This window comes from Peromyscus eremicus, chromosome 4, assembly GCF_949786415.1.
Source record: "Peromyscus eremicus chromosome 4, PerEre_H2_v1, whole genome shotgun sequence".
In the NCBI taxonomy this organism is placed as follows: domain Eukaryota; kingdom Metazoa; phylum Chordata; class Mammalia; order Rodentia; family Cricetidae; genus Peromyscus; species Peromyscus eremicus.
The window spans coordinates 83,879,298-83,906,220 of NC_081419.1; the positions used below are offsets into that span (position 1 = coordinate 83,879,298).

At 38.1% G+C, this 26,923-nt stretch overlaps 2 protein-coding genes across 4 annotated transcripts in view; one reads left to right on the forward strand and one right to left on the reverse strand.

The window, feature by feature from the left end:
* Positions 1–8,510, reverse strand: part of Mettl15 (methyltransferase 15, mitochondrial 12S rRNA N4-cytidine) — a 159,139-nt gene extending 150,629 nt beyond the window's left edge. The window contains exons 1-2 of the mRNA XM_059261067.1: positions 8,334–8,510; positions 4,070–4,356 (exon numbers count right to left, since the gene is read on the reverse strand). Of these exons, the coding sequence (XP_059117050.1) occupies positions 4,070–4,339 (270 nt within the window). The 5' untranslated portion in view covers positions 4,340–4,356; positions 8,334–8,510. The remainder of the gene's footprint in view (positions 1–4,069; positions 4,357–8,333) is intronic.
* A 2,421-nt stretch (positions 8,511–10,931) lies between these two features.
* Positions 10,932–26,923, forward strand: part of Kif18a (kinesin family member 18A) — a 65,531-nt gene continuing 49,539 nt past the window's right edge. The window contains exons 1-6 of one of the 3 annotated variants that reach the window (XM_059261070.1): positions 10,932–11,105; positions 17,715–18,087; positions 19,456–19,613; positions 23,828–23,932; positions 24,540–24,650; positions 26,704–26,883. In XM_059261070.1, the coding sequence (XP_059117053.1) occupies positions 17,763–18,087; positions 19,456–19,613; positions 23,828–23,932; positions 24,540–24,650; positions 26,704–26,883 (879 nt within the window). In that variant the 5' untranslated portion in view covers positions 10,932–11,105; positions 17,715–17,762. Of the gene's footprint in view, positions 11,106–11,363; positions 11,481–17,714; positions 18,088–19,455; positions 19,614–23,827; positions 23,933–24,539; positions 24,651–26,685; positions 26,884–26,923 lie in introns of those variants that run through there. The other 2 variants (XM_059261068.1, XM_059261069.1) reach the window with 2 other exon arrangements.

A 26,923-nucleotide genomic window follows, 5' to 3' on the forward strand; every position in this document is an offset into this window, starting at 1 on the left:
ACCGGAAGGAGAGGAGCAAATAATGGATTCTGGATGAAATGAAGACCTTTCGTGTCCAAGGACTGTCACCAGTTCTTTATTACTTGAGGATTAAGGGAATAGTGAATAAAGCTGCCTGCCAGACAGCTGAAAAGGTAAAAATAACATTATCTCTATGTATGCCTCACTTGAAAATATTCAGAAATAACATTCGTAAAATTAAGCTTTCCATTAAAGGTTCCTGGAGTATCAAACTGAAATCAGAACAATGAAAATGTCAAAATAAACTGGGATTAGATTTTTTCCCAAGAACTGAACAGAATGAAACAACAGTGTGGGTCAAGTTTTAAATCACCTACGTTTGTTCCACTTGGTTTCAGAAAAAAGCAAATATGGTAAAGATTTACTAGGGGAGGCAGTAGGGTTTCTTTTTGTTTCTTTTTCTACTATATGGGTAAGTACAAAAAAAATATTAGTACTCACAGGAGAGATCAGCAAATTGACAAAATGTGCTTTCATTGTTGAGGTCCAGAAATCAATTAAAAGCCACTCACACATAGTCCCCACGTTATTGTGGTGATATTGTGTCCCCAATATATTGTGCACCCTAATAAACTTATCTGGGATCAGAGAACAGAACAGCCACTAGATAGACATAGAGGCCAGAAAATGGTGGCACACACACCTTTAATCCTATCACTTGGGAGGCAGAGATCCATCTGGATCTCTGTGAGTTCAAGGCCACACTGAAAACAGCCAGGCATAGTGACACACACCTTTAATCTCAAGAAGTAATGGCAGGAAGCAGAAAAGTATGTAAGGCATGAGGATCAGGAACTAGAGGCCTTTAAGCTTTTAGGCTTTTAGCAGCAGTTCAGCTGAGATTCCATTCAGATGAGGACTCAGAGGCTTCCAGTTTAAGGAAACAGGATTGGCTGAGAAGTTGGTGTGGTGAGGTTAGCTGTGGCTTGTTCTGCTTCTCTGATCTTTCAGCGTTCACCCCAATACCTGGTTCTGGGTTTTTTTATTAATAAGACCTTTTAAGATCCATCTTATACCTTATACTTTTGCTTGTGTGTATGTGTGCATAAAACACAACATATATATTTTAATATTTTATGTATATTTAGAATTACTTCCCAGCTCTTTAGTAAGATGATGCATAAGTTGCACTTCAACATGGGTTTTGTTATCTTTCCATTATCAGTCTGTATAGGCTGATGAAGTTTTCTGCAACACTAAGTTTCACCCTTTGTGAATATATTTAAATCTACATTTACATCTATATAGAGTTCCTACTACCTGACAGCATTCATCAAAGACCTTACACACATGAACTCTTTTGAAAAGGCCAGATAAATTTTGTTAATTGTTATATATTGCCTGGGGTGAGGTAAAAAAAATACTTTCATGATAAAACAAATATAACCCCTATCACTGGTAGGTGAGCAACATCCAATTTGTCTAGTTTACTTGATCCCACTTAAAGAAATCTCTAGAAAAATAAAGTAAATAATGCAAGGATTCTGTTTGCGCATGTTTTGTCCAAGCGAGACATAATTCTAGGATCTTTGCTCTTAACCACAAATCAACATGTCTCCTATATACTGGAAGAGGCAATATGTGATTTTCTTCCCATTTGATTACTGTTATTACTGAAACAGGGTCTCATTGTGTAGACCTGGCTAGCCACAAACTCAGAGAGATCTACCTGGTTCTACCTCCCAAATGCTGGGATTAAAGGAATAAGCCAGTAGGCCCAGCCTTACGAGTGCTTTTAAAATGAAAGGACTAATTTGATAGATATAGATAGATAGATAGATAGATAGATAGATAGATAGATAGATAGATAGACAGATAGACAGACAGACAAATAGATTGATAGATTCAGTAATGAAGATAAGAGATAATATTTCTGAAGTCAATACATAAAAGACATTATCAATATTATAAGCTGACAATTGAAATGGTTTTACTATGATAAGAATTTTTATCTTTAATCAATATACAAAATTATCAGGTTATACTTTTTTCTTTTTGAATATTATATGTGTAAGATTTATGTAATCTCCCTATATATTTTTAATATATTTCATACAAAATTTCAGTTAATCCTGCCTACAAAACTGTTAGTAAGATAGGGATAAAGGTTAATTTCATGAATATAATCAGGTCAAAATGTACAAAATGTCATTAAACATTAGTCTAGAAATTTCTATGAAGGTGGTTTTAGAAAAATAGTAGTATTTGAATTGACAGGCTCTCAGCAAAGCAAATTACCTTCCGTAATATGGACAGAAAAAAAATACCTTAATAGACAGTGATTCTACTAAATCTGAAATACTGCAGGTCTATTGTACTCAAGCAGTTTCTTCCCTAGGTCTCCAGCCTGTCAACCACGCCTGTAGATAAAGTACTCTATAATTTGTACATGTCAATTCTTGAATATCTGTCTCTCTTCCACCCTCCCTCCTTGTCTCTGTCCCTCTCCCTTAACATTCTCCCTCTCCCTCCTAAGCCCTTCCCTCCCCTACTCCACAAGCACATACATCCACAAAGACATACACACATCAGTCTTCACTGATCTGTCATTTCACTTTCTATAATTTCAGTTACACAGAAAACTTTTTCCAGATGTCAGGATTATTAAGTTTTAAACTCACCTCCATTAAGTAGAATGATGAAAATCTCATGCCAGCCTACTCTTCTCATCCCATCTAAGACATGACTTATCTTTCTGTATAGTGTATCCACATTATATATGCTACCTGTTGATTGTTTATCATCTACCTTCATTATCTATGCTGCTTATAATTAAGAAAACTTTGATGTACTAAATAATGGCTTCTAAATTTGAGTATTGTGATACTGGCAATTCAGACATGCTAAAGGAAAGTCGAAAGTTAAGTGAAGGGATAAAAAATCATGACTTAATAAGGAAAGACAAAACATGATTGCTGATGTTGCTAAAATCTATAGTAAGAATTATTAGATACAGATATACACACATACTATATATACATATATAGACAGAAATTATATATAGAAAGAAATTTTATATATATACATATATATAAATGTATATATATATATATATATATATACATATACATAGTCTGACACCACATTTCCAAGCATACAAAGAGTCTCGAACACATCCTCTGCAAAATGATGGCATTATTACACATACACACACACACAAAATTGGTTTGGAATCTCTGGAGATTTCTGAATAACACAGATGTGTACTGGAAAAATAGAGTGAAGAAACTAGGAACAGGGATTCAGATACTGATTTTGTCTCTAATCACTCCTAAAAAGATTATAAAATTCTCAAGAAACTGTTCTGGAATTGAGTTTTCATACTCAACCTCTCAGCAAGTGTGTATCATTCTGACAGCTGTGATTTGATAATACTAATCAACTCAGGTAAATAATTTCTCAGATTCTAAACTGCCAATCACTAAAGCATTCTGTCTATTGGTATATACATACGAGAACTGAAATCATACAGCCACACAAAATCTTGTGCACAAATGTTCATAAAATTCACATCCATGATAACCACAAAATAGTAAATAACATAAACAGATCCAAAGACAAATGGCTAAACAAAACATATTATTTCTCCCATACCATGGAGAAACCTGCAGTAAAAAGGAATAAAGTAGGGCTGTGGTTGTAGCTCAGTGAGAAAGCACTGACTAATGTGTGTGACACTCTGGATTTGATGCCTAAAATCACATACATGCACACATACACATGGATAAAAATAAAAAAGCACATGCTACAACATGGGTTAATCTTTAAAACACACTAAGTAAAAGAATGTAAGCATAAATCACACTTTAGGCAAATCCAAAATGACATAAAATAGTTTAGTGGTTTTCAAGGTCCAGACAAAAGCAAGTAAGAAACTAACCGCCAATGGATATATGAGGGTTATCCATGTCCTAAAAAGCTCCCAACCTAAATGATAGTGGTAACTTCACAAGCATATCAATACACTAAAGAACACCCAATTATATATTTTTAAACAGTGAATTGCAATTCAATAAAAAGTTAAAATTATTTTAAAAAGTCAACTCACCTGCCCTTTTTGTGGTGTCAAGCAATGAACAACTTCATTCACCATTACTGGAATATGTAAGTTAGCCATGGCTTCCGAATCTTTCTCTGCAGATCTATGTACCTCCCTAGTGCCACACAGAGCTGTCTCTCCCAGGGATTCACATTCAGTATGGACTGCTGCCGTAGTGTGCATTGCTTGGGGACAGACACCCAAATTAAATGCACCAGACTCCACCCAGCAGTAAAACAGTCCTTTGTGCGTTCTACAAAAATACGAATAGCGAAGCATTCTGTAGATCAACAAATCTAGAAGAGAAAGTTAAAAATATAATGATTTGGGGCTTCTAATCTTTTTTATGTGTATTGATGTTTTCCATGCTTGTATGTTTGTGTGATGATGTCAAATTGCCTGGATCAGGAGTTATAGACAGTTTTGAGCTGCCATGTGGGTGCTGGAAACTGAACCCTGGTCCTCCGGAAGAGCAGCCAGCGCTCTTAACTGCTGAGCTATCTCTCTACCCAGTTTCTAATTTTTTTTTTTTTAAAGATACAATACTTGGGAGAAAGCTCATTAACATGAAATGTTTAATACAAAAATAAAAAAAATTTAAGCCTCATCATCTAAACAAGTAAAGGTGGCTGACTTCCTTACATGAAACAAGAAACCTAAGTGAACGCACAAACATAATTTAAATACAATTTCTCACTGGGCATGATGACTACATCTACAATTCCAGAACTCAAGCAGGAGGAATGTCTGAGGAGGACAACCAGAACTGCAAAACAACTTAATTAACTAGTTAATTAATTAAATACAATTTTTGTGGTGGCTTTATGAACTCTAAAATCATCCATTTTTAACCCTCATCAATATGAAAATTAGTAACTCATTTTCTGTAATATATTTATTAATTTAATTAGCTCTAAGGAGTAGAGTCAAAAACTTTAAAATATTTATTTAAAAATTAAACTTGCGGGGGCTGGAGAGATGGCTCAGAGGTTAAGAGCACTGGCTGTTCTTCCAGAGGTCCTGAGTTCAATTCCCAGCACCCACATGGTGGCTCACAACCATCTGTAATGAGATCTAGCTCCCTCTTCTGGCCTGCAGGGATACACACAAACAACATTGTATGCATAATAAATAAATAAATCTTAAAAGAAAAAAAAAATAAACTTGTTCTATGGTCAGAGCACCCAGGGCTCACTCAATCTTGTCTAAAAAGTAAGCTAGAGCATGAAAGAGAATATAAATATTTTATTTTAGGTTTGGTTCATCCTTTATTTCATGTTCTATTTATTGTTCTCACAGCGCCAAATTAACATATTCAACTTAGCTTTGAGAAGACTGGGAGTGTAAAAGAGTAAGCACGGACACAAGACAAGAAAACATGATCACTTTGTGAAAACCTTGCAGACTGCCAAGAGTACAGAATAGATGTGCAGCACAACCTGCATCCCTACAGCACACACTGAATTAAGCTACAAGTTCACACTCAACTGGGCACGTTTGAGCACTCATTTCTTTTTTCCCTGCTGTCCTGAAGATCAAACCCAGCTTACTCTCACCACACAAACAATGAAACCCTGAGATACATTTTCATTCCTTTTTTCCAACAGAGATAGGTCTCGCTATGGAACCCAGGATAATCTCAAACTTCCTATTTGCCTTGGCCTCCCAAATATTGCAATTAAAGCTACATGCCATGACACCTTAGTATACTTGGGAATATCATAGCTACCATTTTGGGTTGGTTTGTCTGGGTTGAGTGAGTGTGGTGTGTGTGTGTGTGCGCGTGTGTGTGTGTGTGTGTGTGTGTTGGTTCTTGGCTGGTGTTAGATACTAAACCCAGTGCTTGTGTACATTAAGCTCAGTCTCTACCTCTAGACTACATCCCTGATCCCCATTTTGGAATGTATATGCCCTGAGACCTAAAACCAAGCAAATAGATAACATAACCAGTGAGTTTCTCAAACTTTCTCATCTTCTTCTGCAATTTGAAATTCTTCTAACGCAGAAGGGGAAAAGGATACTTACATCAACATATTAACAGGGAAAAAAAGTGAAAGCACTGGTGTTTCACCCAATTAGTTTCAAACAATGCTTGTAATACTTCCACAGTAAATACCCAGTCGGCACTTCTCTTCCTTCTTCATGGATTAAGAGTTACTTAAGAATAAATCCTATGATTCCATATCCATGTTATTAAAGGATAACACATCAAATTTGCTTTAGAAATAATCCACTGAATTATGTGTCAATGAGAAATAGTGAAAAGATAAAGGTGGTAAAGATACTAGAAATAAAACTCTAAAGTGAATTTCTAGACCTTAAGCATCAACAAATCAACCAAATTGTTAATTATTCTTTAAGTTCTCCAGATAACTTAAAAAAAAAGCACAACTACCCTTTAATTTAATGTATCTAATTTTTTTCCAAAATAATAGCTAATTTTTATTCAGCACTAAGTACCAACAATTCTAAGCAAAATCCATGTTCTACCTCACGCAATCTTCATCATAATTCTTGGAGTTAAGGGTAATTATTCCTATGTTACACACTGAAGAAACGAAACTGCTTGCCACAGAGCCAGAGCCGTAACTGTAACTATAACGCAATGGTCTATCTTTGGAGCCTAAGATCTTCATCTTCCGTGTTATAAACATAACCCAGTGGAACTATTTTAATGTGTACATTTAATTTAATGGTACACTACATGGACTACATATATGTAGTATCTCACAAATTATATTTTTAAAGGAAACTATCTTGGCTTTGCTCTACTTGGAAGTAACAGTGTTGTTAGATCACCAATAAAAGGCACTCAATGCATCAAGCAAAAGAATGAAATCTGGAATAATTAAAAACCTATACTCTATGTCCTGACAGTTTTAATAACTTATTTTTATCTTTGAGGGACACATGAATGCAGGCACCACTAGAGGCCAGAGGCATTGTATGGCCCAAAGCTAGAGTTACAGGCTGTGGTGAGCAGAATGATGTGAGGGCTGAGAACTGAACTAAGGCCTTCCAGGGTACACACACTTAACCACTGAGCCATATCCCTGGCCCCACGTCCAGAGTCCAGATTATGACTTCTTTTTTTAAAGGAAGCTCTGCTGTCAACAAAAAACAAAAAACTCAAATTAACCCGGCGGTGGTGGTGTAGGCCTTTAATCCCAGTACTCAGGAGGCAGAGGCATGTGGATCTCTGTGAGTTCGAGGCCAGAGAGGGCTACAGAGTGAGTTCCAGGAAAGGCACCAAAGCTACACAGAGAAACCCTGTCTGGGGGGGTGGAGGGGAACACCTCAAAATAATGTGTGGGTAAAGCAAATAAAAATAGATGCAAAATTGTTTGCATTGCCATTTTATTCTTTATTGTACTCAAATTTTATGCATTCATTCAACTATGTTCAAAGTAAAGCCTAATTTTGTTTGTTTGTTTTTGAGATAGGATTTCCCATTGTAGCCCTAGAACTCACAGCCCTAGAACTAAGTTCCAGTTGGCCTGGAACTCAGAGATCTGCCTACCTATGCCTCCCAAGTGCTGGGATTAAAGGCGTGCACCACCACCGCCCAGCTCAAGCATTTTTTTTTTTTTTTAAAGAACTAAATGGCTCCATACAGCTGAACATGGAGAAGGGGTTGCAAACAAAGGATTATTCGTAGTCTTTAGATTATTTGTAGTATCACACTGTTGGGATGGTGCCCTAAAAATTATTGAGTACAAACTGTAAAGGGAATTCTGTCTTTGTAGCCCAGTCTCCTACCAAAGAAACCAGATCCCTCTGCGACCTCGTAAGATTGTTTAATTTACTGCCAGTCAGTAAACCTGGCCTCTAAAAGTAGCCTGCAATGTGCTGTAGGTAAACCTTCTAACTTTTCCACATGGGCAATGTTCCCTTAAGCTGTGGAGACCAGAAAATTGGCCAGGTTACTCTTTTAATTGTGGGAATACAAACTCGGACTGCTAACCGTTACTATGATTAATCTGCCCTCAGAGAAAATATTACAAATGTAATTCTAATGCTAGAAACAGGACCTGCAGGCTGGCGGGACCTTAGAGAAAAGTGGAAAAGAGAGGATTCCAGTCCGTCCAGGGCAATCTTCAAAGGGAGCATTGGGAACGCTGGGAATCTTCAAAGTCAAGCTGACAAGTAGACCCGGGGAAGTTGGGGGAGGGGATTCTACTTCCTTTGCAGGGTGGGGATCCGCTCCCCACAACCCCTACACCGAGAGCACTGTCTCCAACCCCGAACTAGCCACTCACAACCTTCCCCTCACCTGAGGAAAGTAGAGTCCTCAGTCAGCCTCTAAGATGGGCCAGCCGCGACGCTAAGAAGCAGAAGAACCTGAACTTGCACGCACCTAGGTCGGGGGTGGGGGAAACTTGAAAGAACGGACTGATGGGCTCAAGTCCGTCGGAGCAACTGAGGTCTGTCCGCCTTCCGTTCCGCTGCTCCCAGCACCTGCTGTGAGAGGGTGTTGTGGGTCAAAGGTTTCCAAAAAAGTTACTAGGGAAATAAGATCTCACCATTGCCAAGTTTAAATACACCTTTAATGGTTTAAAAACAAAATGGTTTAATGTTCGACGCAAGTTTAAATCTAACTTTCACTTTTCTCTTCGGTCGACTATAAAAGCACATTAATTTTGTAATGGCTCCATACAACGTCCAATTTCTAATCGAAGATGAAAATTTCAACTTTCTTAGCCCTGTACGTTAGGAAAGTTTTGTTTTTCCCTCTTTCATTTCGGTAGAAAGCATGAGGTTCTCTCGTCCTGTTATTACTTCTGCCAAACTCATGAGTTGCCAACTGCACAACAATGGCATTGATTCTATTGCCAAAACCTCTCTGTTTTAAAAAATGTATGATTCCTCAAGAGTATAGATTTCATAATTGAAAAACTACTATAAAGCAAGTGCAATGCGGAGCTGAAATTAAACGTATAGTATTTATACGTTTATATATAGGATTAGGTAGAAGCCTATACAATGTGGATGTAAAAAAACAAAAACAGATATATGAAATTTACGCATCTTATTCATTTACCAACATAATTTGGCAAGATAAACATATTTTCAAATTAGATTAAAATATCATTTTATAGTCACTTGACATAGAAAGTATTTAAAAAAAACAAATGGCTGAATTTTGAATTCATTTTCTAAGACAAATACTTTCTTATAGAGATTTTTCTAAAACTTTAGTTTACTCAAAATAAAATCAAAACAACATGTCTACATCTTATTGACTGTTTTGAGAATAAAGTGAAGTAGTATGTAAGGAGTTAATAATATGCCTGGGACACCAAAGGTCAAGTACTATCTAGTGAGGGGATATTTAAAATAAAATTAACTCTTCTCAATTTTATTGCCAAACCCAGTGCAACACAAATGATGTCATTAGTTGGTACATTTAATTCAACCAGAAATAAGCAGTCACTTTATTGTTGTTCTATCTAGGGCTCAGAAAAATTCATAGAACATTCATGATATAAAGTTTGCAATGCAGCCTGGCGGTGGTGGCGCACGCCTTTAATCCCAGCACTCAGGAGGCAGAGGCAGGCACATCTCTGTGAGTTCGAGGCCAGCTTACAGAGTGAGTTCCAGGAAACGTGCAAAGCTACACAGAGAAACCCTGTCTCAAAAAAACAAACAAAACAAAACAAAAAAAAAAGAAAGAAAGAAAGAAAGAAAGAAAGAAAGAAAAGAAAAGAAAAGAAAAAGAAAAGTTTGCAATGCTCCTGATTTTCTTCAATAGAAATAGGAACTGTCCATAATCTGTGAGCTTTCAACACAAAATTCCACTAATACCCACCATAGCTGTGTATGGTGGCCCATGCCTTTAATCCCAGCACTTGGGAGGCAGAGACAGGCAGATCTCTGTGAGTTCTTTATCTACATAGCAAGTTCCAGGCCAGCCAACGCTACCTAGCAAGAACCTGTCTCAAAATATAAAATGGATGGATGGATGGATGGATGGATGGATGGATGGATGGATAGATAGAGCACTACACTAAAACATTCATAATTTTACAGTAATATTCAGTCAACTGGAATCTAAACTCCAGGAGGGCAGGGATGTTGACTTCATTGTGTACTAATGTGTTCCTAAAATCTGCAAGTAATAATTGCTAAATAAATGGATAGTCACATAAACAACAGCAAAGAAATTAAGATCAGAATACTAAATTTATCTGAAGGGCTGAGGATGTCAACTCACTGATAGAAGGCTTGCCTAGCCAAGAATACAAATATAAAATATTCTGCCAAATGAAAAATGAGTTATCTTAGGAAAAATATTTTCCATGTTCCCATGCATTTTTCTTTCTAAAGTATACATTCAGAAATAGTACGATCTGAAACAATAATCACCTGGTTGAATAATGTACTAAGCCAATATCATTAAGGGATTTTATTATGTCCTGTCATCCTTGGAGCACGTAAAAAGCTGCCAAATACTAAATATTTTTAGTCAGTCATAACGGGAACAGGCCAGGAAGCCCTGACAAGGAGACTTGGGACCTGGAGCCACAAGACTCGAACTTAAAATTAATTCAGGTAGAGGCCCCATACCTTCCATAGCATGAAACCTAATCCTTGGAAGCCTGAGTAATCAGAAAGGGAAAAAGAACAAAAATAACCCAAGCCCTTAAACACGCCCACAGACCCCGCCTTTCCCCCTACCAGAAACATCCTACCCAAGGCCAGAACGCACCACACCCAAGGTCTGCGACCACACTAAGGATCCCAGGTGACTGCTTCCCACTGGCACCTCCGCCCTAGCTCCGCCCACCTCAGCCAGGGCTCCCGGAAACGACCGCGCGCGTTGCCACGGCGACGCCCAGCCAAGCAGCTTCCCCCTCCAGCCTGTGAGGCCCAGCCTCTGGCGCCAAACTACGAGACGCCGGGGCAACGTCCGGCGTGGTGACGTCACCAGAGCGGCAGCCAATGATAAGGGCAGTTGAGCAATCTGGCTTGGGTTTGAATTTGTGGCTGCACTTGGAGCGCCTGGAAGACGACTCTGCCAAGTGGCCGCGGACGCTTCCTCTAGGTGAGTGAGGTGGGCACCTTGTCCGGGGACGCGCGGGTGGATTCTCAGCCGCCGCAGTGGAGGATCCGGCGTCAGCGGCCAGGTCTGCAGCCAGAGTCGCTTTAGGCGGGAAGTGCGGGACTAGGGTCCCCTTGGTGCTGCGGCTGGAAGGACCCTGAGCCTCTGTCGGAGGGTTCGGCCTCCACCCCCCCCCCCCCCGTTCCCAACACCGAGGTCCCGGGCTTTGCCTTTGAGCACAGAGAGGAAGCAGGCCCCTTTAAAGGGTCGCTGGCCCCTTTCCGGGACTCGGACTAAGGGCTCTGACAGTCCAGCCTCTTGGAGTGTGTTGGTTCCTTCCGGATTCCAAATTCGGAGTGTCCTGCTTGAGATGGACACGTGAGTGTGCGACTTCTGTGTTTTACTGTCAAGCGAGGAGCTTTTGTGCGGAGAGGCTCTCTGGTCAGTCTGGAGCCCAGTTGTAGCATCGGGCAAGACGGGCCCTGACTGCCCACCTGTACGGCTGGAGATCACAAAGGAAAATGAAAGTGCCTGGAGACAGCAAGCAGCAGCCCCACATTCTGCTGTTTTTACAACCCTTCCTGTAGGAGCTCTTTGGCCTTGCCCTTACAAAGAAGCCAACGCTTGCTCTTGCTCATTATAACATGAAAAGGGATTAGTGGACTAGAACTAATTTTCTTGGTGTTGTCATTCCACCTCGCCCAGTTCCCACCTTGGGTTTTGGGAAATTTTCTTTAAATTTGGGGTTAGGGAATATGAATTCCACGGAGATGATAAACAGTACTTGAGATTAAATTCAGTATCTTGTAAGAACTATTTAAGTGGACAAAAATAATTTGCCATGAGAGGTATTCTCATTATTAAACCAGTACAGATATGTAAGGTTTTTCATTTTAAAGAGCATCTTGTCCCACTATAGTTATACCTCAAATCAATAAAGACACAGTTAAGTGGCTTTATGCTGTTATTGCTATGAAAAGCAGTAGAAAAAAAAAAATAGCCCACTATCAGCCCTGATCTTCCCTCCTTGACAACTTGTCATTCTTCCCTGATGTTTGTAAGTCAGTGAATATCAGTGGCTTTAAAGCTAAAGTTAATGTACAGAAAGGTTTAAGCTAGATAGGAACTGTAAATGAAGGGGGTTCCCTGTTCTGAATAGTGTTGAATCAGAGTTTTCTTCTTGAGCTTGACAGAATTCTATGTCAATCTACTACTGTATCCCTGTTTGGAAGGAGTCTTTTCTGTTTCTTAGTCATGACATTTGGATTTGGACCTGGGTCCACTTTCTGTCTCATTAGTAAAAACATTTGGAAAAACTATTAAGTTCCTATGTTGTAAACAAACCTTGCATGATTATTATGATGGTTGAATGACATGAATATGAAATGTTTGCTATAATTGTTGGCAGAGAGTAGCTCATGTTATCATCACTATTGCTAGTTATCACCATAATGACCTAATCCAAGTATTTATATCATATTTGTTAGGAATAGTTACTGTGTGATATTAGAAAAAGATTTTTAAAAATCAACAGTTACATTTCATAATTCACTTCTGCTTTAGTAAGTGAAATTCTCCTGCTAAGCCCTGGGGTTTCCAGAAAAGCACAACAAAAGAATAAAGCAGTGTTTACTACTTAGTGAGGAGTGAGGAAATATGTAAATACTAATCCAAATACACAAACTAAGTTACAATTCACAGTATCTAACAGCACAGCATGAGGGATGCATAACAATAGATTGTTAATTTATTGCCACAGTCATTACATAATATATGTATAATAAAATATCTTGAATGTATAATCCTTAATACAAGCTAAGTGTCTTTAAATTTTTTAAAAGCAAGTATATAATTTAATTTTTATGAGAAAACTTGTCAGGGCCTATCCATGAGTAAATCACCTTTTGGCTTCTATGTATTTTATATAGGTTTATGAATTTGATTATTGATGATATATTTGAGAATTGTAGAGGTATAAAATAGCAATCCCATTTGCTATCAATCATCTCAGCATTTTTTTTTTCTCTTGTTTCTCTTAACATACAGAATAATCGTACAATTTTGGAACAGGAAAAGCTCTTAAATACCATCTAGTCTAATCCTGAGTTTAAATATTACCAGCTATCACCTCTTCATTATTCTCTTTTATGCCCACTCGTTTTGGAATGGATCAGAGTATCCTATGGTGCGTTATAGACTTTTTTTTAAAATTTTTTTCATTTATTTCACATACCAACCACAGTTTCACTTCCCTCCTCTCCTCTTGTTCCCTCCCCCAACCTCCCATCTATCCCCCCCCATCCACTCCTGCCCTTATTCCATTGCTACCAAAGAAGTCTTACAACTGGCTCTGTTGATTCTATTTTAAGGAAATACCAATTAAGACTAAATATGACAAATTTTATCAGAAATGATACTACTATCCTCAGAGCATCTTATTCCACAGACAATAAACAATTGATGTTTCATATTAAACATGGTCTGCACTTGATACAGAATCAACTAGATACCAATCTCTTAGTTACCCATGTTAGAAAAAGAAAGCATCACTTTATTGTAGGAATAATGTCTTTAATTTCTGAAGACATCAATATCTTGAAGTATTTTTTACCTTTAAGAAATGTATTTCTGAGCCCGGTGTTAGTAGCGTATTACCTTTAACCCTAACACTTGGGAGGCAGAGGCAGGCAGATCTCTGAGTTTGAGGCCAGTCTGGCCTACAGAGCAAGTTCCAGGACAGCCAGAGCTACACAGAGAAACCCTGTCTTGAAAAACCACACACACCAAAAAAAAAAAAAGTAGGGGGGATATATTTCTGGAGCCAGTGACATGGCTCATTCCTGGGATCCATGTGGTAAGAGAATTGACACAACCTAGCCTCACGCCCACAGACACATAAAACACACATGCACACATGGTAAATAGAATTTAATAAATTTAAATATATATGTATACACATATTTCTGGACTCATGTTTTGAGCAAAAATGATGGGGATACATGAGGAAGTTACAGGTAAGGTTGATCAAAGTACTATATACATGTATGAAATACTCAAATTTTTAAAATGTGTTAAAGTGTATTTCTCATTGTGTCAGTAGTCTCTTTGTTATGGACACTGGTGTCCATTTCCTGGGTTTAATCTGCACTCCCTCAGCCTCCTCAGAGACTGTAACTACAGGTGTGTCACAGGGCCTGGGTTTTTACATGTTGATTATTCTATCTGCCCAAGTATTTTATTAAGAAAAATTGATCGTGAGTAGAGCTCTATGGGTGGGCACGGTCTTGGGTTCAGTCATTAGTATGGAGGGAAGAGAGTTTTCTTTGCATTCTTGTTTTCAGAAATTAGGGAAATTCATGATTCTTTAAAAATATGATCTTTCATTGTTTAAAAGGATAAAACTAGGTAAGGGTGAGGCCAAGCTTTCAAAATCCCTAATGAAGTCTAAAGAGTTTACATCTGAGTTTGAAACTAATTGGGAATGTCTGTGGGTTTTTTAAAAGGCAGTAAGTGTTATTCAAGTAACATTTTTGGAAGAAGTCTGACAGTCTCTTAAAGGAGCTTAAGAAGAATAATGTCAGATGTAACTTTGTGTCTCAACCTGTTACAGATTTTCAGAAAGATTGATCTTATTTCCTAGTCCTCTTTGTTCTCTAGCTGGAGCACAAGAAAGCAAAGAGTCCCTTGAGCATTCTTTAGGCTCTACAGATAAAATTACATCCAGGCATTTGAAACTAAACAGTTATAAAGGAAATAAATGATTTAATTAAATTGACCATGCCAAAACCTAGCCTTGCAGCTCCATTAGCCTCCTCTTCACAAGCTTGTTACTATCACAAACTTTTGGACTTGCCACCTGAAATACATGTGTGGGCCAGTAAGGTGGCTTAGCAGGTAGAGGTACTTGCTGCCAAGTCTGATGACCTGAATTTGATCGTCAGAATCCTCATGGAAGGAGACACTGAGCTCCTGCATTTATTCTTAGTTGCCTGGAGTTTTCTGTGCAGGAGTGAGGCCTCCTGGGCTTTAGCATAACTTCATTCAGATCCTTGTTTGGCTAATGTTTAGGTAGTCATGTCGGTAAGGCTTTGTGGGTGTAGCTTCTGATATTCCTAGGAGACACAGTCTCACTACACACTCTTCATCCTTAGTGATCCCTGTGCCTTCAATGCAGTAATTGTTTATAGATGTAGCCATTGGAACTGGACTCTATAACTACATTTTGATTGGTTGTAGTGTTTTGTAGTGGTCATCATCTGTTGCAAAGAGATCAAGGGTGAGGACTGCACTTTCTTGCGGGTATAAGGACAAATATTTATAATGCAATTAGGGATTATGCTGGTTTAGTAAAGTGATTATAGGTTCTTCCCCAAGGCCCCTGACTTCACTAGTCCTGGGTAGTTGGTTAGGCTTTCAGTACCAGGCATGGTTTCCCTCTTGTTGATCGAGTTATTTCATATTATCTTATCTGTACACAGTCCAAGACCTAGTCAAGCATTTTGTTTAGAGTATATGCCTCAGTTATTTAACCCTGTATTTGAAAATATTCTATTCATTCTAGCTAACACACCAAATGCCATCCTAGCATTTTTTCCATTAGCTTTTTTTTCCGTGTAAAAGTATATCTCAGAATCTCTACATAGTAACCTTTACATCTTCAAATCTTTATTCAACTGGTACTGTTTCCTAGTTTTGTTGTTGTTAATTAACAGGTACTAGTGAAATATATTTATGGAATTCAATATAACTTTGGCATATATCCTTTGTTGGCTGAGCAAATTGATGATCTAAGTAATAAATTGATCTCACATTTATTTCCTGGTAATGAAAATATTTGGAAGTATTTTCTTAGCATAGACTCCAGTAAAGACTTAGTATGGTAGTTTTCTTTGCCTACTTTCAGTAGTACAGGCTGAGACTGTAATGTGAATGGTAGCAGTAAGGACAAAGCAGGCACTGGCCTTGCTGAAGCATCAGAGGCAAACATCTTGATCACACAGGCACCACACACCCAGTCTCATGCAGGTGTACTCTGCTGCACTGCTAAAGGGTTTGCTGACTGAAGAAAGGGACAACAAAGACTTGGACCTCTCACCAGCAGCTCACTGACTGGAACCCAACAGGTCCAAGTGTCTCACCTCTCTCAAGCTCTCTTCAGGGATTATTTTGTGTGTGTGTGGGGGGGTGGAGGGGCTTCTAGACAAGGTTTCTCTAGGTAACAGTCCTGGCTGTCCTGGAACTCACTGTGTAGACCTGACTGGCCTGGAACTCAGAGGTCCACCAGCCTCTGCCTCCCAAGCGCTGAGATTAAAGGTGTGTGTCACCACCACACAGTGGGATTTTTTTATTTTTAAGCAGTGTCTATGTAGCCCTAGTTGACTGGATCTCACTTTATACAACAAACTAGCCTCAAACTCACCAAGATCTGCCTGCTTCTGCCCCCAAGTTCTGGTATTAAAAGTGCACCACCATGCCCAGCCTTTTCTTCAGTCTTGAGCCCAGGCTAGCCTAGAACTCAAGCTATCCTTCTTACTCAGCTTTCTAAGTTTTAGAAGTAAGCCAGGGGGTCAAGGGGTTTGTTGTGAGATTATGTGTCTTAATAATGTCAGCTCCACCTGTAAGGTCTCACAATCATGACTGCCTAAACATGAATTGGGCATGAACTGCCTAAACAAGGACACAACAATAGACATGCTAATAAGGGAAAGGCCACAAGACCTCAGTGCTACACAGAGAAATACAAGGAATGCTTCAAGCAGGAGAAATAGTCTCTCCTTAAATGTTGTTTGGGGCAAGGGAGTGTAAAAGTGTGTGTGTGTCTGTGTGTACTCAAGCATGTGTGTGCATTTTGCAGAAGTAGAAGTGTCATGGCTTCTCCACTTTATATCGTTTGTGGCTAGTTGAACTTGTCAAACTATTGGTTTGTGGCTAGTTGAACTTGTCAAACTATTGTTCTTTATCAGTCTCCTTTTGTTCCTGTGAGACTGTCATAAAGTTCAATCACACTTTATGCATTTACTGAGGTTCTTTAAATTTGCATGTCATTAAGAGATCAGAGACTAGGACCTCTGAATACATAAGTAGTGTATACTATTTCTCTCCTCTTCAGACATGGGCTGGCTAGCTAGTGCAACCTAAGAACTAACCCACCCTATCTCTTAGATGCAGGTAGAGACAGCCTGGATGCATCACTTTCCACTACCCAGAGGCCTACAGACAAGATCACTTTTATTAAAAGGAGTTCCCAAGCTAAAATTCCCATTATTACCCTGATATGATTCAGAAAAATCCTTCCCTGCTCATTTTCATGATCCAACCTAAAAACTGTGCTAGAGCCATTGTGAAAATCAAATCATAAGTGAATCAGCACTAGTATTTGAGTCTAAGCTTATGCTCAAGAGCTTGATTAATATTTCAAGAAATTCTTAATATGCTTTTGTGTACATGTGTGCTGTTTGGGGGGTGTTTAAGTTTACAGGACAATATATATACATATATGTAGTATATATAATACATTTTGTAGGTAAATGGAACATAAACATTACCTTTTAAATGACTATTACATGCCAGTTTTAAGTAAAACTAATAGTGACTTTTTCCTGTTTATTTCAGAGAACTACCCAGGCATCCATGTAAGCAGCAAGCAAGACATTCCTGAAAATGTCTGTCTCTGAGGAAGATTTATGTCACCACATGAAAGTAGTTGTTCGTGTGCGACCTGAGAACACAAAAGAAAAGGCGGTCGCTTTCCATAAAGTGGTCCATGTTGTTGATAAACATATACTCGTTTTTGACCCAAAACAAGAGGAAGTCAGTTTTTTTCACAGAAAGAAAACTACAAATTTTGATATTACTAAAAGACCAAATAAAGATCTTAAGTTTGTATTTGATGCTGTTTTTGATGAAACATCAACTCAAACAGAAGTTTTTGAACACACTACCAAGCCAATCCTTCATAGTTTTCTGAATGGATATAATTGCACAGGTAATTGTTTCAGTTTGAAATCCAGTTTTTCAGTCTAGCTTCAGTTTTATTCTTGTAAATACAATCAAGTTCAAGGTACAAGCATTCCAGCAGTTTTAAGACTTCAGTAGACTGGATTGAAGTGCAGGCTTTCTTTGAAATGTAGTTATCATATGCAGCTTATCTTTTATGAAACTCCCTTCCTTGAGCCTTGCCATTGCCCCTGTAAGCAGTCTTTGCAGTTTTATTAAGCCATATGCTTCTTATAATTGATGCCAGATTTCTCACCATTTATACTGACAAGTTATGTCCACTGTTGGCCTCTGCCGGTCATCTGCCCCTCTCAGACAGCCTGCCAGTGCTGAGCACTTGGAGTTTCTTTACAGCACCATCTCTAAGGTAGCTTAATTTAGAAAGGTTAAAGCTGCATGAGCCTGAGAATCGTGTGCTCTTTTAGCAGCTCTTTGGCCAAGAAGCATTCCTTGTGCTTTGGGGAGCCTGTACTTAGTCTTTCAGAAAAGATCAGTTAGTTCAATGTTATAATAATAGCATACTAGTGTCTCATTTTTATAATTGTCAGCTTTTGTGGTGTTTTCTACAACATACTCCGTGCTATAACATGTTTCACTAAGACTGTTTTACTCACTTTTGTCACAGAAAATTGACCCTCTTCATCTTTGATCAAGAATACAATGATGTTTATTGGTCAGAACTGCTGATTCTAACATATATCCAGATGTTCTGGAGATCCCCCCCCCCCCCGTCTTTAAAAAAAAAAAAAGATCCCTGTCAATACTGTTCCTTCAGTTTCTCTCTGGCTTTATGTTGTTTAGCTGCCTTGAGACTTCTTTCGTAAGCTAAAGTAAAACACTGGCTTAATTCATTCCAAAAATTATCAGTTAATAATATATGAGAATTGAATAAGGTATTGGGTGTTTGCATTTGTAACTCCATGAATTTCTTCTACATTTGAAGAAATGCATGGCTTCTATATAGTACTGGATAGAATTGTGCAAATAAGTAATTTGCCTAAAACAACATTTAAAGAACAATTTTATAAATCGCCTTTGTGGAATTCATTTAGCTCAACAAGTGTATACCTGCTTTGCTTTATGTTATTTGCTAAAGCACAAGGATACACTATCTGCCTTGGTAGAGGCAGTGTGTTCATGCTGCAAAGGAGGGATGTGGATAGATATCATATTCTGATGGCAAATCAGAGAATAGATGTTTCTGCCTGTGACAGTGTAGGAGGCACAAAATTACATTAGTGCTAAAGATGATACCTATTGGATTTAAAGTTACTGTTCAGGATAACTGGTTAGAACTAGCCCCTAGACTATGTTGTAACAATGAGCGTTGATCTCACCCCTTTCATTAAAAACTCAGTACTTGCGTATGGTGCCACTGGAGCTGGGAAGACTCACACAATGCTAGGATCAGCTGCTGAACCTGGAGTAATGTACCTAACAATGTTACACCTTTTCAAATCCATGGATGAGATTAAAGAGGAGAAAGTGTGTAGTACTGCAGTTTCTTATCTGGAGGTAAGTTGTCACTAACCTCAACGTTAATCATTATCTGAGAAAACTCAGTGGTCCATTCAAACTATTTTATGCAGGAATCTTCTTGTCAATGCTTGCAATCATTAAAATTCCTAATCATGCACATTTTGATGATCTTACTCTTAATTTAATTTAAATTATAGAGACATATTGTTCGAATTTCTAAAAGTCTTATAATAAAAATCCTGGGATCCTGATATTGGGGTAAAAGCTAAAAGAGATCAAAGAAGCAGAGCGAGCCGCTGCCACCACCTCTTACCTCACTCATCTCCTCAGCCTGAAAGAGCTCCAGCCCAAAGGGCTTCTAGCTGAAAGGGACGTTTCTGCCGAAAAGCCTTTAGTTCCTATCTCCTCATACCTTATATACCTTTCTCCGCCCAGCCATATTACTTCCTGGGATTAAAGGCATGTGTGCTTCCCAAGCAAAGGCATGAGATCTCAAGTGCTGCCTCCACTGTCTGGCTTTCTTTCTCTCCAAGACTGAGTCAGTCTCGTGTAGACTATGGTGGCTTTGAACTCACGGAGATCCAAACAGATCTCTGCCTGATGAGTGCTAGGATTAAAGGTGTGTGCTGCCAGTCTGGCCTCTATGTTTAATCTAGTGGCTTTTTTTTCCCTGTCCTCTGATCTTCAGGCATATTTTATTAGGATACACAATATATCACCACAGAGACATCGCAAAAATAATTTATAGAAAGAACCTCCAGATGACCTTCACTGAGATGCCCTATATGTTAAAATTTTACACCTGCAGTTTACTCTCTGTTGTGTGTACATTTATTAGTTGGGACTGTTTAAGGTATAAATTTGTTGAACTAGGAAAATTTTAAACTATCGCTGAATGTTTCTCAAAATCGAGAAGTTAACAGTGATTATCACTGTCTATTCTATGAACCTTAATGCAATTTTGCTAATTATTAATGCCTTTTCCTGAAAGCCTTCCAGATCATGTATTACATTTTCTTTGGTCTCTTTTAATGAGCAGTTTTCTGTGTTTTCTTTGTATTTTCTGACACTGCCGTAAATCCCTCAGTTTGTATTTGTTTCTATTAGAGTTGCTTTATATGCTGGCAGACACACCACAGAGTGGTATTGAGTGCTTCCTACTTCATATCAACTCACTTAGGTAGTTGATTGGTCCCAGTATTGGCAATGTTAACTTTTATAAATTTCATTATGCTGGAATTTGCAGGGTTTGTTGATTATTCATATTTAAATAAATTATAGATGATGGTGATCTTTAGACACCAACGTTTTTTGTGTTTATTCCTTAGCATTTACTGTAAGGAAAGCTTTTCCCTTTGTTACAATCACAGACTCATGGATTATTTAATAGTCAGTAGATTATAGGCACTTTCTGTGATTTAGGGGATGGGAACTTTTTTTAAATTAATTTTTATATGTGTGTGTGAGTGCAAGCATGGATGTGGAGATCTGAGGACATCTTTTAGGAGTTGGTTCTATCTTAACACCTTGTTAAAGCAGGATCTCTCTTATGTCAGGCTATCTGGCTTTTGGCCTTCCAGGCCCTGCTTCCTGTCTCCCCTTAGGAGTGCTGGCATTATACATGCACACCAATGCATCTGGTGCTTTTTTTAATTAGGATTTCATACAGTATTTTTATATTTCATATCCCACAACTCCTCCCAGATTCTCCCCTCTCCCTATCCATGCAACTTCATGTTCTTTTTCTTTTAAAAAAAGAAAATGCCACTAAAAACACGAAGTACATGGACCTGCTCTAGTGTGTAGTTGGTATACCCAGTGTCACTCCATTAAAGAAAACTGATTTTCCCTTTCCCAGTAGCTATCATTTGTGAATAGCTTCTTGTGTAAGGACGGGCCCTTTTGCCCACTTAATCAGCTAAATACTGAGAGTTTTATCTGCCTTGAGCTTGTACAGGTCTTGTGAATACTGTCACAGTCTCTGAATTCATATGTACATCTGTCCTGTTGTGTCTACAAGACGCTATTTCCTTAATTGTCCACCCTCTCTTCTCTGAGCCTTGGAAAGAGTGTGAGGTAAAGAGCAGAGCAGGATCCAACTTTGGTCATCAAGTTTTCTTGGTGTGTGCTTTGACCCATCTTAAACACATTTTTAGGATAGATTTCGTGTAACCTGGCCGTGAACTCATGATCCTCTGCCTCAGCCTTCTTTAGGTTGAGATTATGGAAGTATGTCAGCACATTCACATTTGTGATTCCTGTTTGTGTGCTCAAATTGTGAAGACCTGGTCAGCCGAAGTTCCTTTCAGCTACCACTACCCTTTTGTTGTACTTCATCATTCTTTGAGGACTCATAAAAGTAGCTGATATTCCACAAATGACAACTAAGGTGCAGAAAGGAATTGTTTACTCAGATAGTGTTTTAGAAACCCCTGATTTCACTGGAAGTGTTAATTAAGCATTTATTTTCTAGTGTCGGAATATTTCTCTTATTGGATCTTGATCATTAAGGCTATGTTCCTAGATTTTTTCTGTTACATTCTAGAAATAGGTCTGGCTACACTTCACTCCTTGGTTATAGCCAAGGAATTTATGCTTGTTAAAATCACCAGGTAAGGGCTAGAGAGTTGGCTCAGTGTTAAGAGCACTTATTCTTGCAAAGGAACTGGTTTTTGTTCCAGCACCCATGTGGCGCATAGACATACATGCAAGCGAAACACTTATACACACAAAATAATACAGTAAATAAATCTTTAAAAAAGAAATTCTCCAGGTAACTGGCTTCCATAGATCACCTTGAGTATTCATTCTTCGTGGTTGGTTGAAACAGGTAAGGAAGGAGAAGCAGTCAAGAGTAACTGCTATATATTAGAAAAAGAAGATCTAAAAGAAAAGTGTCTACTCACCTAAGGTTATTACATTTTTAGAATGATTTTATTATTGAATGTAGAGACATACCAGAAAAAGAAAAATTACTGTGGACTACTAGAACATGAAAGGAAATGATGGTATATATACACACCTACTATGCCATTTTGTAAGGGTCTGGGTGTGCTTTTTTTTTTTTTTCAAAATCTACCTAGAATGTCGTGCATCTTAATAATGCAGAATGCTCTACCAAGAGCCCTATCACCAGCCCAGAAAAATGTTTTTTAAAGGCCTGATTTTCTGAATTTTTCTTAATTTTTTTTCAGAAGTCTTGTTTATCAATCTGTTAGCAGATGCTAAATTTTGTGCCTTTACTAGATCCATAAAATAAAGTGAATCATACTATTTCTAATTATTGTTTGTATAAGTCTCTTTTACATGATCCTGCAGATAGAAAATTAAGATGTGTGTTCAATGTAGACTGTAAAGAATAGCCCAGCTTCCATCCTTATTCTGCTGTTAATTTTATAACCAGGAGCAAAATCACTCAGGGTCTTAGTAGCTCTACAATCGGATGAGAGAGATTATTACTAATTGTATGTTAGACTGAAATTGAAGGAGTAAATGACATAAATATGTAGCACAGATTCTAATTGATCTTAGTAATAGAAACCTGGAGTCTGATATCAGGGTAAATGCTAAAAGATCAGAGAAGTAAGGGAGCCAGGCAGTCACCTCTAGCTGAGCTCCTGTCTACTCCTGCTTTAAATTCCTCTCTCCGCCCCAGCCATATCACTTCCTGCCTTTATCTCTCTAGTGCTGGGATTAAAGGCATGTATCTCCCAAGTTCTAGGATCAAAGCCATGAGATCCCAAATGCTGGGATTAAAGGTGTGAGCCTCTACGCCTAGCTCTGTTTCTTTTTTAGACTGGACCAGTCTCCTGTAGCACAGGGTGGTCTTGAACTCCTGAACTTCCTGCTTCCTCCCAAATGCTGAGGTTAAAGGTATGTGCTATCACTGTCTGGCCTCTGTGATTAACTAGTGGCTAGGTCCACCCTCTGATCTTCAGGCAAGCTTTATTTGTTAGAGCACAAGCAAAAGATCACCACATAAATGTACCTGTTTCTGACTGGGTTTTTGTTTAACATTTAATCTCTGAAATTGGTGTATTTTGCAGAGATAAGAAAGCTGGCTTACCTTTATTTTGTCAGAGCTGTCAAATCAGGAATTAGTGGGTGAGAATATAATAACTCCATCTTTAATATTCAGTTGTAAACTGACATGATCAAAATCTGGGGTTGTAGACCTTCAGTTGGCTATGTGCATGTGAGATAATTAGTTACTTAGACATCACTGTTACTGTGGTTCTTTTTATTGTAAGGTATATAATGAACAAATTCGTGACCTCTTGACAAATTCGGGGCCGCTTGCTGTCCGGGAAGATGCCCAAAAAGGAGTGGTTGTTCAGGGTCTCACTTTACACCAGGTATGTTCATGAATGTTTTCTCTTATCTGTTAGAAAAGCAAATCTGCAGATTCTACCAGCTATTAGTTCAACTCCACTGTGTTTGAAAAACAAGCAAGCTAATGAAATATAAGACTGAAGTGAATTACAAAGTATCCAAGGCCCTGAGTCCAAGGTCACAAAGTTGCTAGCAGAATAGAGACCAGAACTGAGGATGGCCTCATTCTGCCTTTTATTGAATATTCTTGTTTCATCTTCTTATGAAATAATTGAGGGATATTTTTCCTGCTAAAATTCTTACTGAAAATTTATTATTCTGTTAAATACATTTATATTTTTAACTCAGAAACTAGACTTTACCTCTTACTCCTTATGTAGCACTAAGTACTAAACAAATGATACATAGTCCATATTTATTAAGGATAAATTCATAGAAAACATTTTCTTGTACCTTTCAGGCTATTGTTTGTTGAGTAAGTTTACTGAGGGTCTGGGATCTAGCTCATTGGTTGAACACTTTCCTTATGTTCATCCTTGGGTTTGTGTCCCTGGCACTTAAATAAATAAAAGTTAGTTGAAATATATAAAAATAGATTACTAAATATTTCTTTTCTTTTTGAACTCCTAGCCCAAATCCTCAGAGGAAATATTACAGCTACTAGACAATGGAAACAAAAACAGGACTCAGCATCCCACCGACATAAATGCTGCATCTTCTCGTTCTCATGCTGTCTTCCAGGTATCAGGCCTTAAAGCTATTACTCTTAGTTGAAATTTAAAATAAAACCAAGTTCATGAATAATTTTCATATGTGGCAACAAATCTCATCTAAAGACATCTCTGTTCCTCCAAATCTGCACTTCTTTGATTTGCAACTTTTGTTAGCTATTTGACTTTATTTTAAGATATAATCTCATTAAGTTAACCAGGTTGGCTTTTAAGTCACTAAGTAGCAGTGGCCAGCCCTGACTTCAGTTCCTTTTACCCCAGCCTCCTGAGTAGCTAGGGTTACAGGCACTGTAAAACCTTACCCACTAAAACCAAGGTCATTGGCATGAAGAGTATATTCCGTATAGTACTAAGATGCCTCCTCAGTCCACTTTGCTCTTGAAAGTACTTCAACATCAAAAATGTTTAGAATTGAGATGACATTCATCAAACACATGGGGTTCTACTTTTGTGATCTGCAGAATTTCTTGAAAGTAGAGAATATATTAAATAGGGAGTGGTAAAGTGGAAATCGGAGATACCATGTAATCAACTGCATTCCTTAAGAATGATTCAGCTGACAGTACTGTACAGGAGAAAGTGTCCACAAAGATCCAAAGCCATAGATATTAGTATCCATTATTGTTTGTAGTTTCTAGTTCTGTTTATATCCAAATTGTAAAGTTTTACTATAGATTATGCTGTGTGAAATGCATTTTTTTCAACTTTTAAAAAAAGTGTTATATTTATTTGTGTGTCTTATGTATATATGTAGTGTGCCATGGTGTATGTGTGGATGGCAAAATACTTTGGGGAATCGATACTGTCCTTCCCCCATAGTTGGGTCTGGGAACTCTAACGTAGTCATCATGCTTGGCAGCAAGCACCTTTTACCATCTTACTGGCCTGTGAAATTCATCTTATCAAGAACTAATTGTTACAGTTGAAAGTGTTCATATTTAAGGCAGTCAAGCCGTAATGGCAGATAGTGTCCATTCAGTAGTTTCATTGATCTTTTCTCTTCCACTGACATCTTCTTTACCAGTAGTCTTCAGAGAAGTGTTTATGACAATGAAATTTCTCTAGAATGTATTAGATCTTTCCTATGTCTTCATCTCTTCCACCTATCTTGTTTCAGTTGAAGTGTACAAAGCAACTGAAGATGGTTATATAAGGGTGCATACCTAATATACATTAAGGCCCAATTTTAATCTCCTTCACCGTTTAAACTGGGCACAGTGGCTCAATGTAATTCTGGTGATTCAGAGGTACAGAGGAGAGATTCTGAAGTTCAAGATCATTCTTCACTAGCTTGTAGCCACATGATCACCAGTCTCAAAAGAAAAAAACAAAAAAGGTCAATAAATTATACCTTCCTGAGCAGCTGAAATGCTTGAAATGATCAAATTATAAAGAACAGTTTATTTTCACTCATAGGGCTGGAAGTTTCAGTCTGATGTCAGCTGGTCTTATTACTTTGGGACCTGTGGTAAAGCAGCACATCATTGAACAGGATGTTACTTACCTTATAACTGGGTTGTGAAAATCAGTAGGACTAGGGAAGAGCTAGTATCCTATTCTTTACTTAAAGGAAATGCCACCCTTAATCCAAAAACCTACCACTTGCTGCCCTCTTTGTTGTCTGTGAAATATAAGGGACAATATCATATAACCAAGTTGTTCTCAAACTCTTGGACTCAACTGATCCATCTACCATAGCCACACACGCACACGCACACGCGCACACACGAACACACACCCTTCCCCACAAGTAGCCTGTACTACTTATAGACCTATTAGGTTTTCATCTAGTAGCATCAAGGTGGACAAGACAGTTAACACATGGGCCTTTGGAGCAACCTTTAATATCAAAATTCATATATATAAGTCTTCATTTTCATATTTTTCTCAATTCAGTAATTCTGGTACTGATAAGTATCAGACAGATAATATGTTGTTGTGCTGGTTTTTAAAAGGAGAATGACTTTGTCTTCATGTATATGTATTTTTGAAAATAAAACATTTCCTTTAATTTTATTAAATTTCACCCTATTCTATAATTTAAGATTTATTTGCGACAACAGGACAAAACAGCAAGCATCAATCAAAATGTCCATGTAGCCAAAATGTCACTCATTGACCTGGCAGGATCTGAGCGGGCCAGCACTTCTGGTGCTAAAGGAACACGATTTGTGGAAGGCACCAATATTAATAAATCCCTCTTAGCCCTTGGGAACGTCATCAATGCCTTGGCAGATACAAAGGTAGGTACTTTTTGTTTACTTGCTAAATGTTTTTAAATAG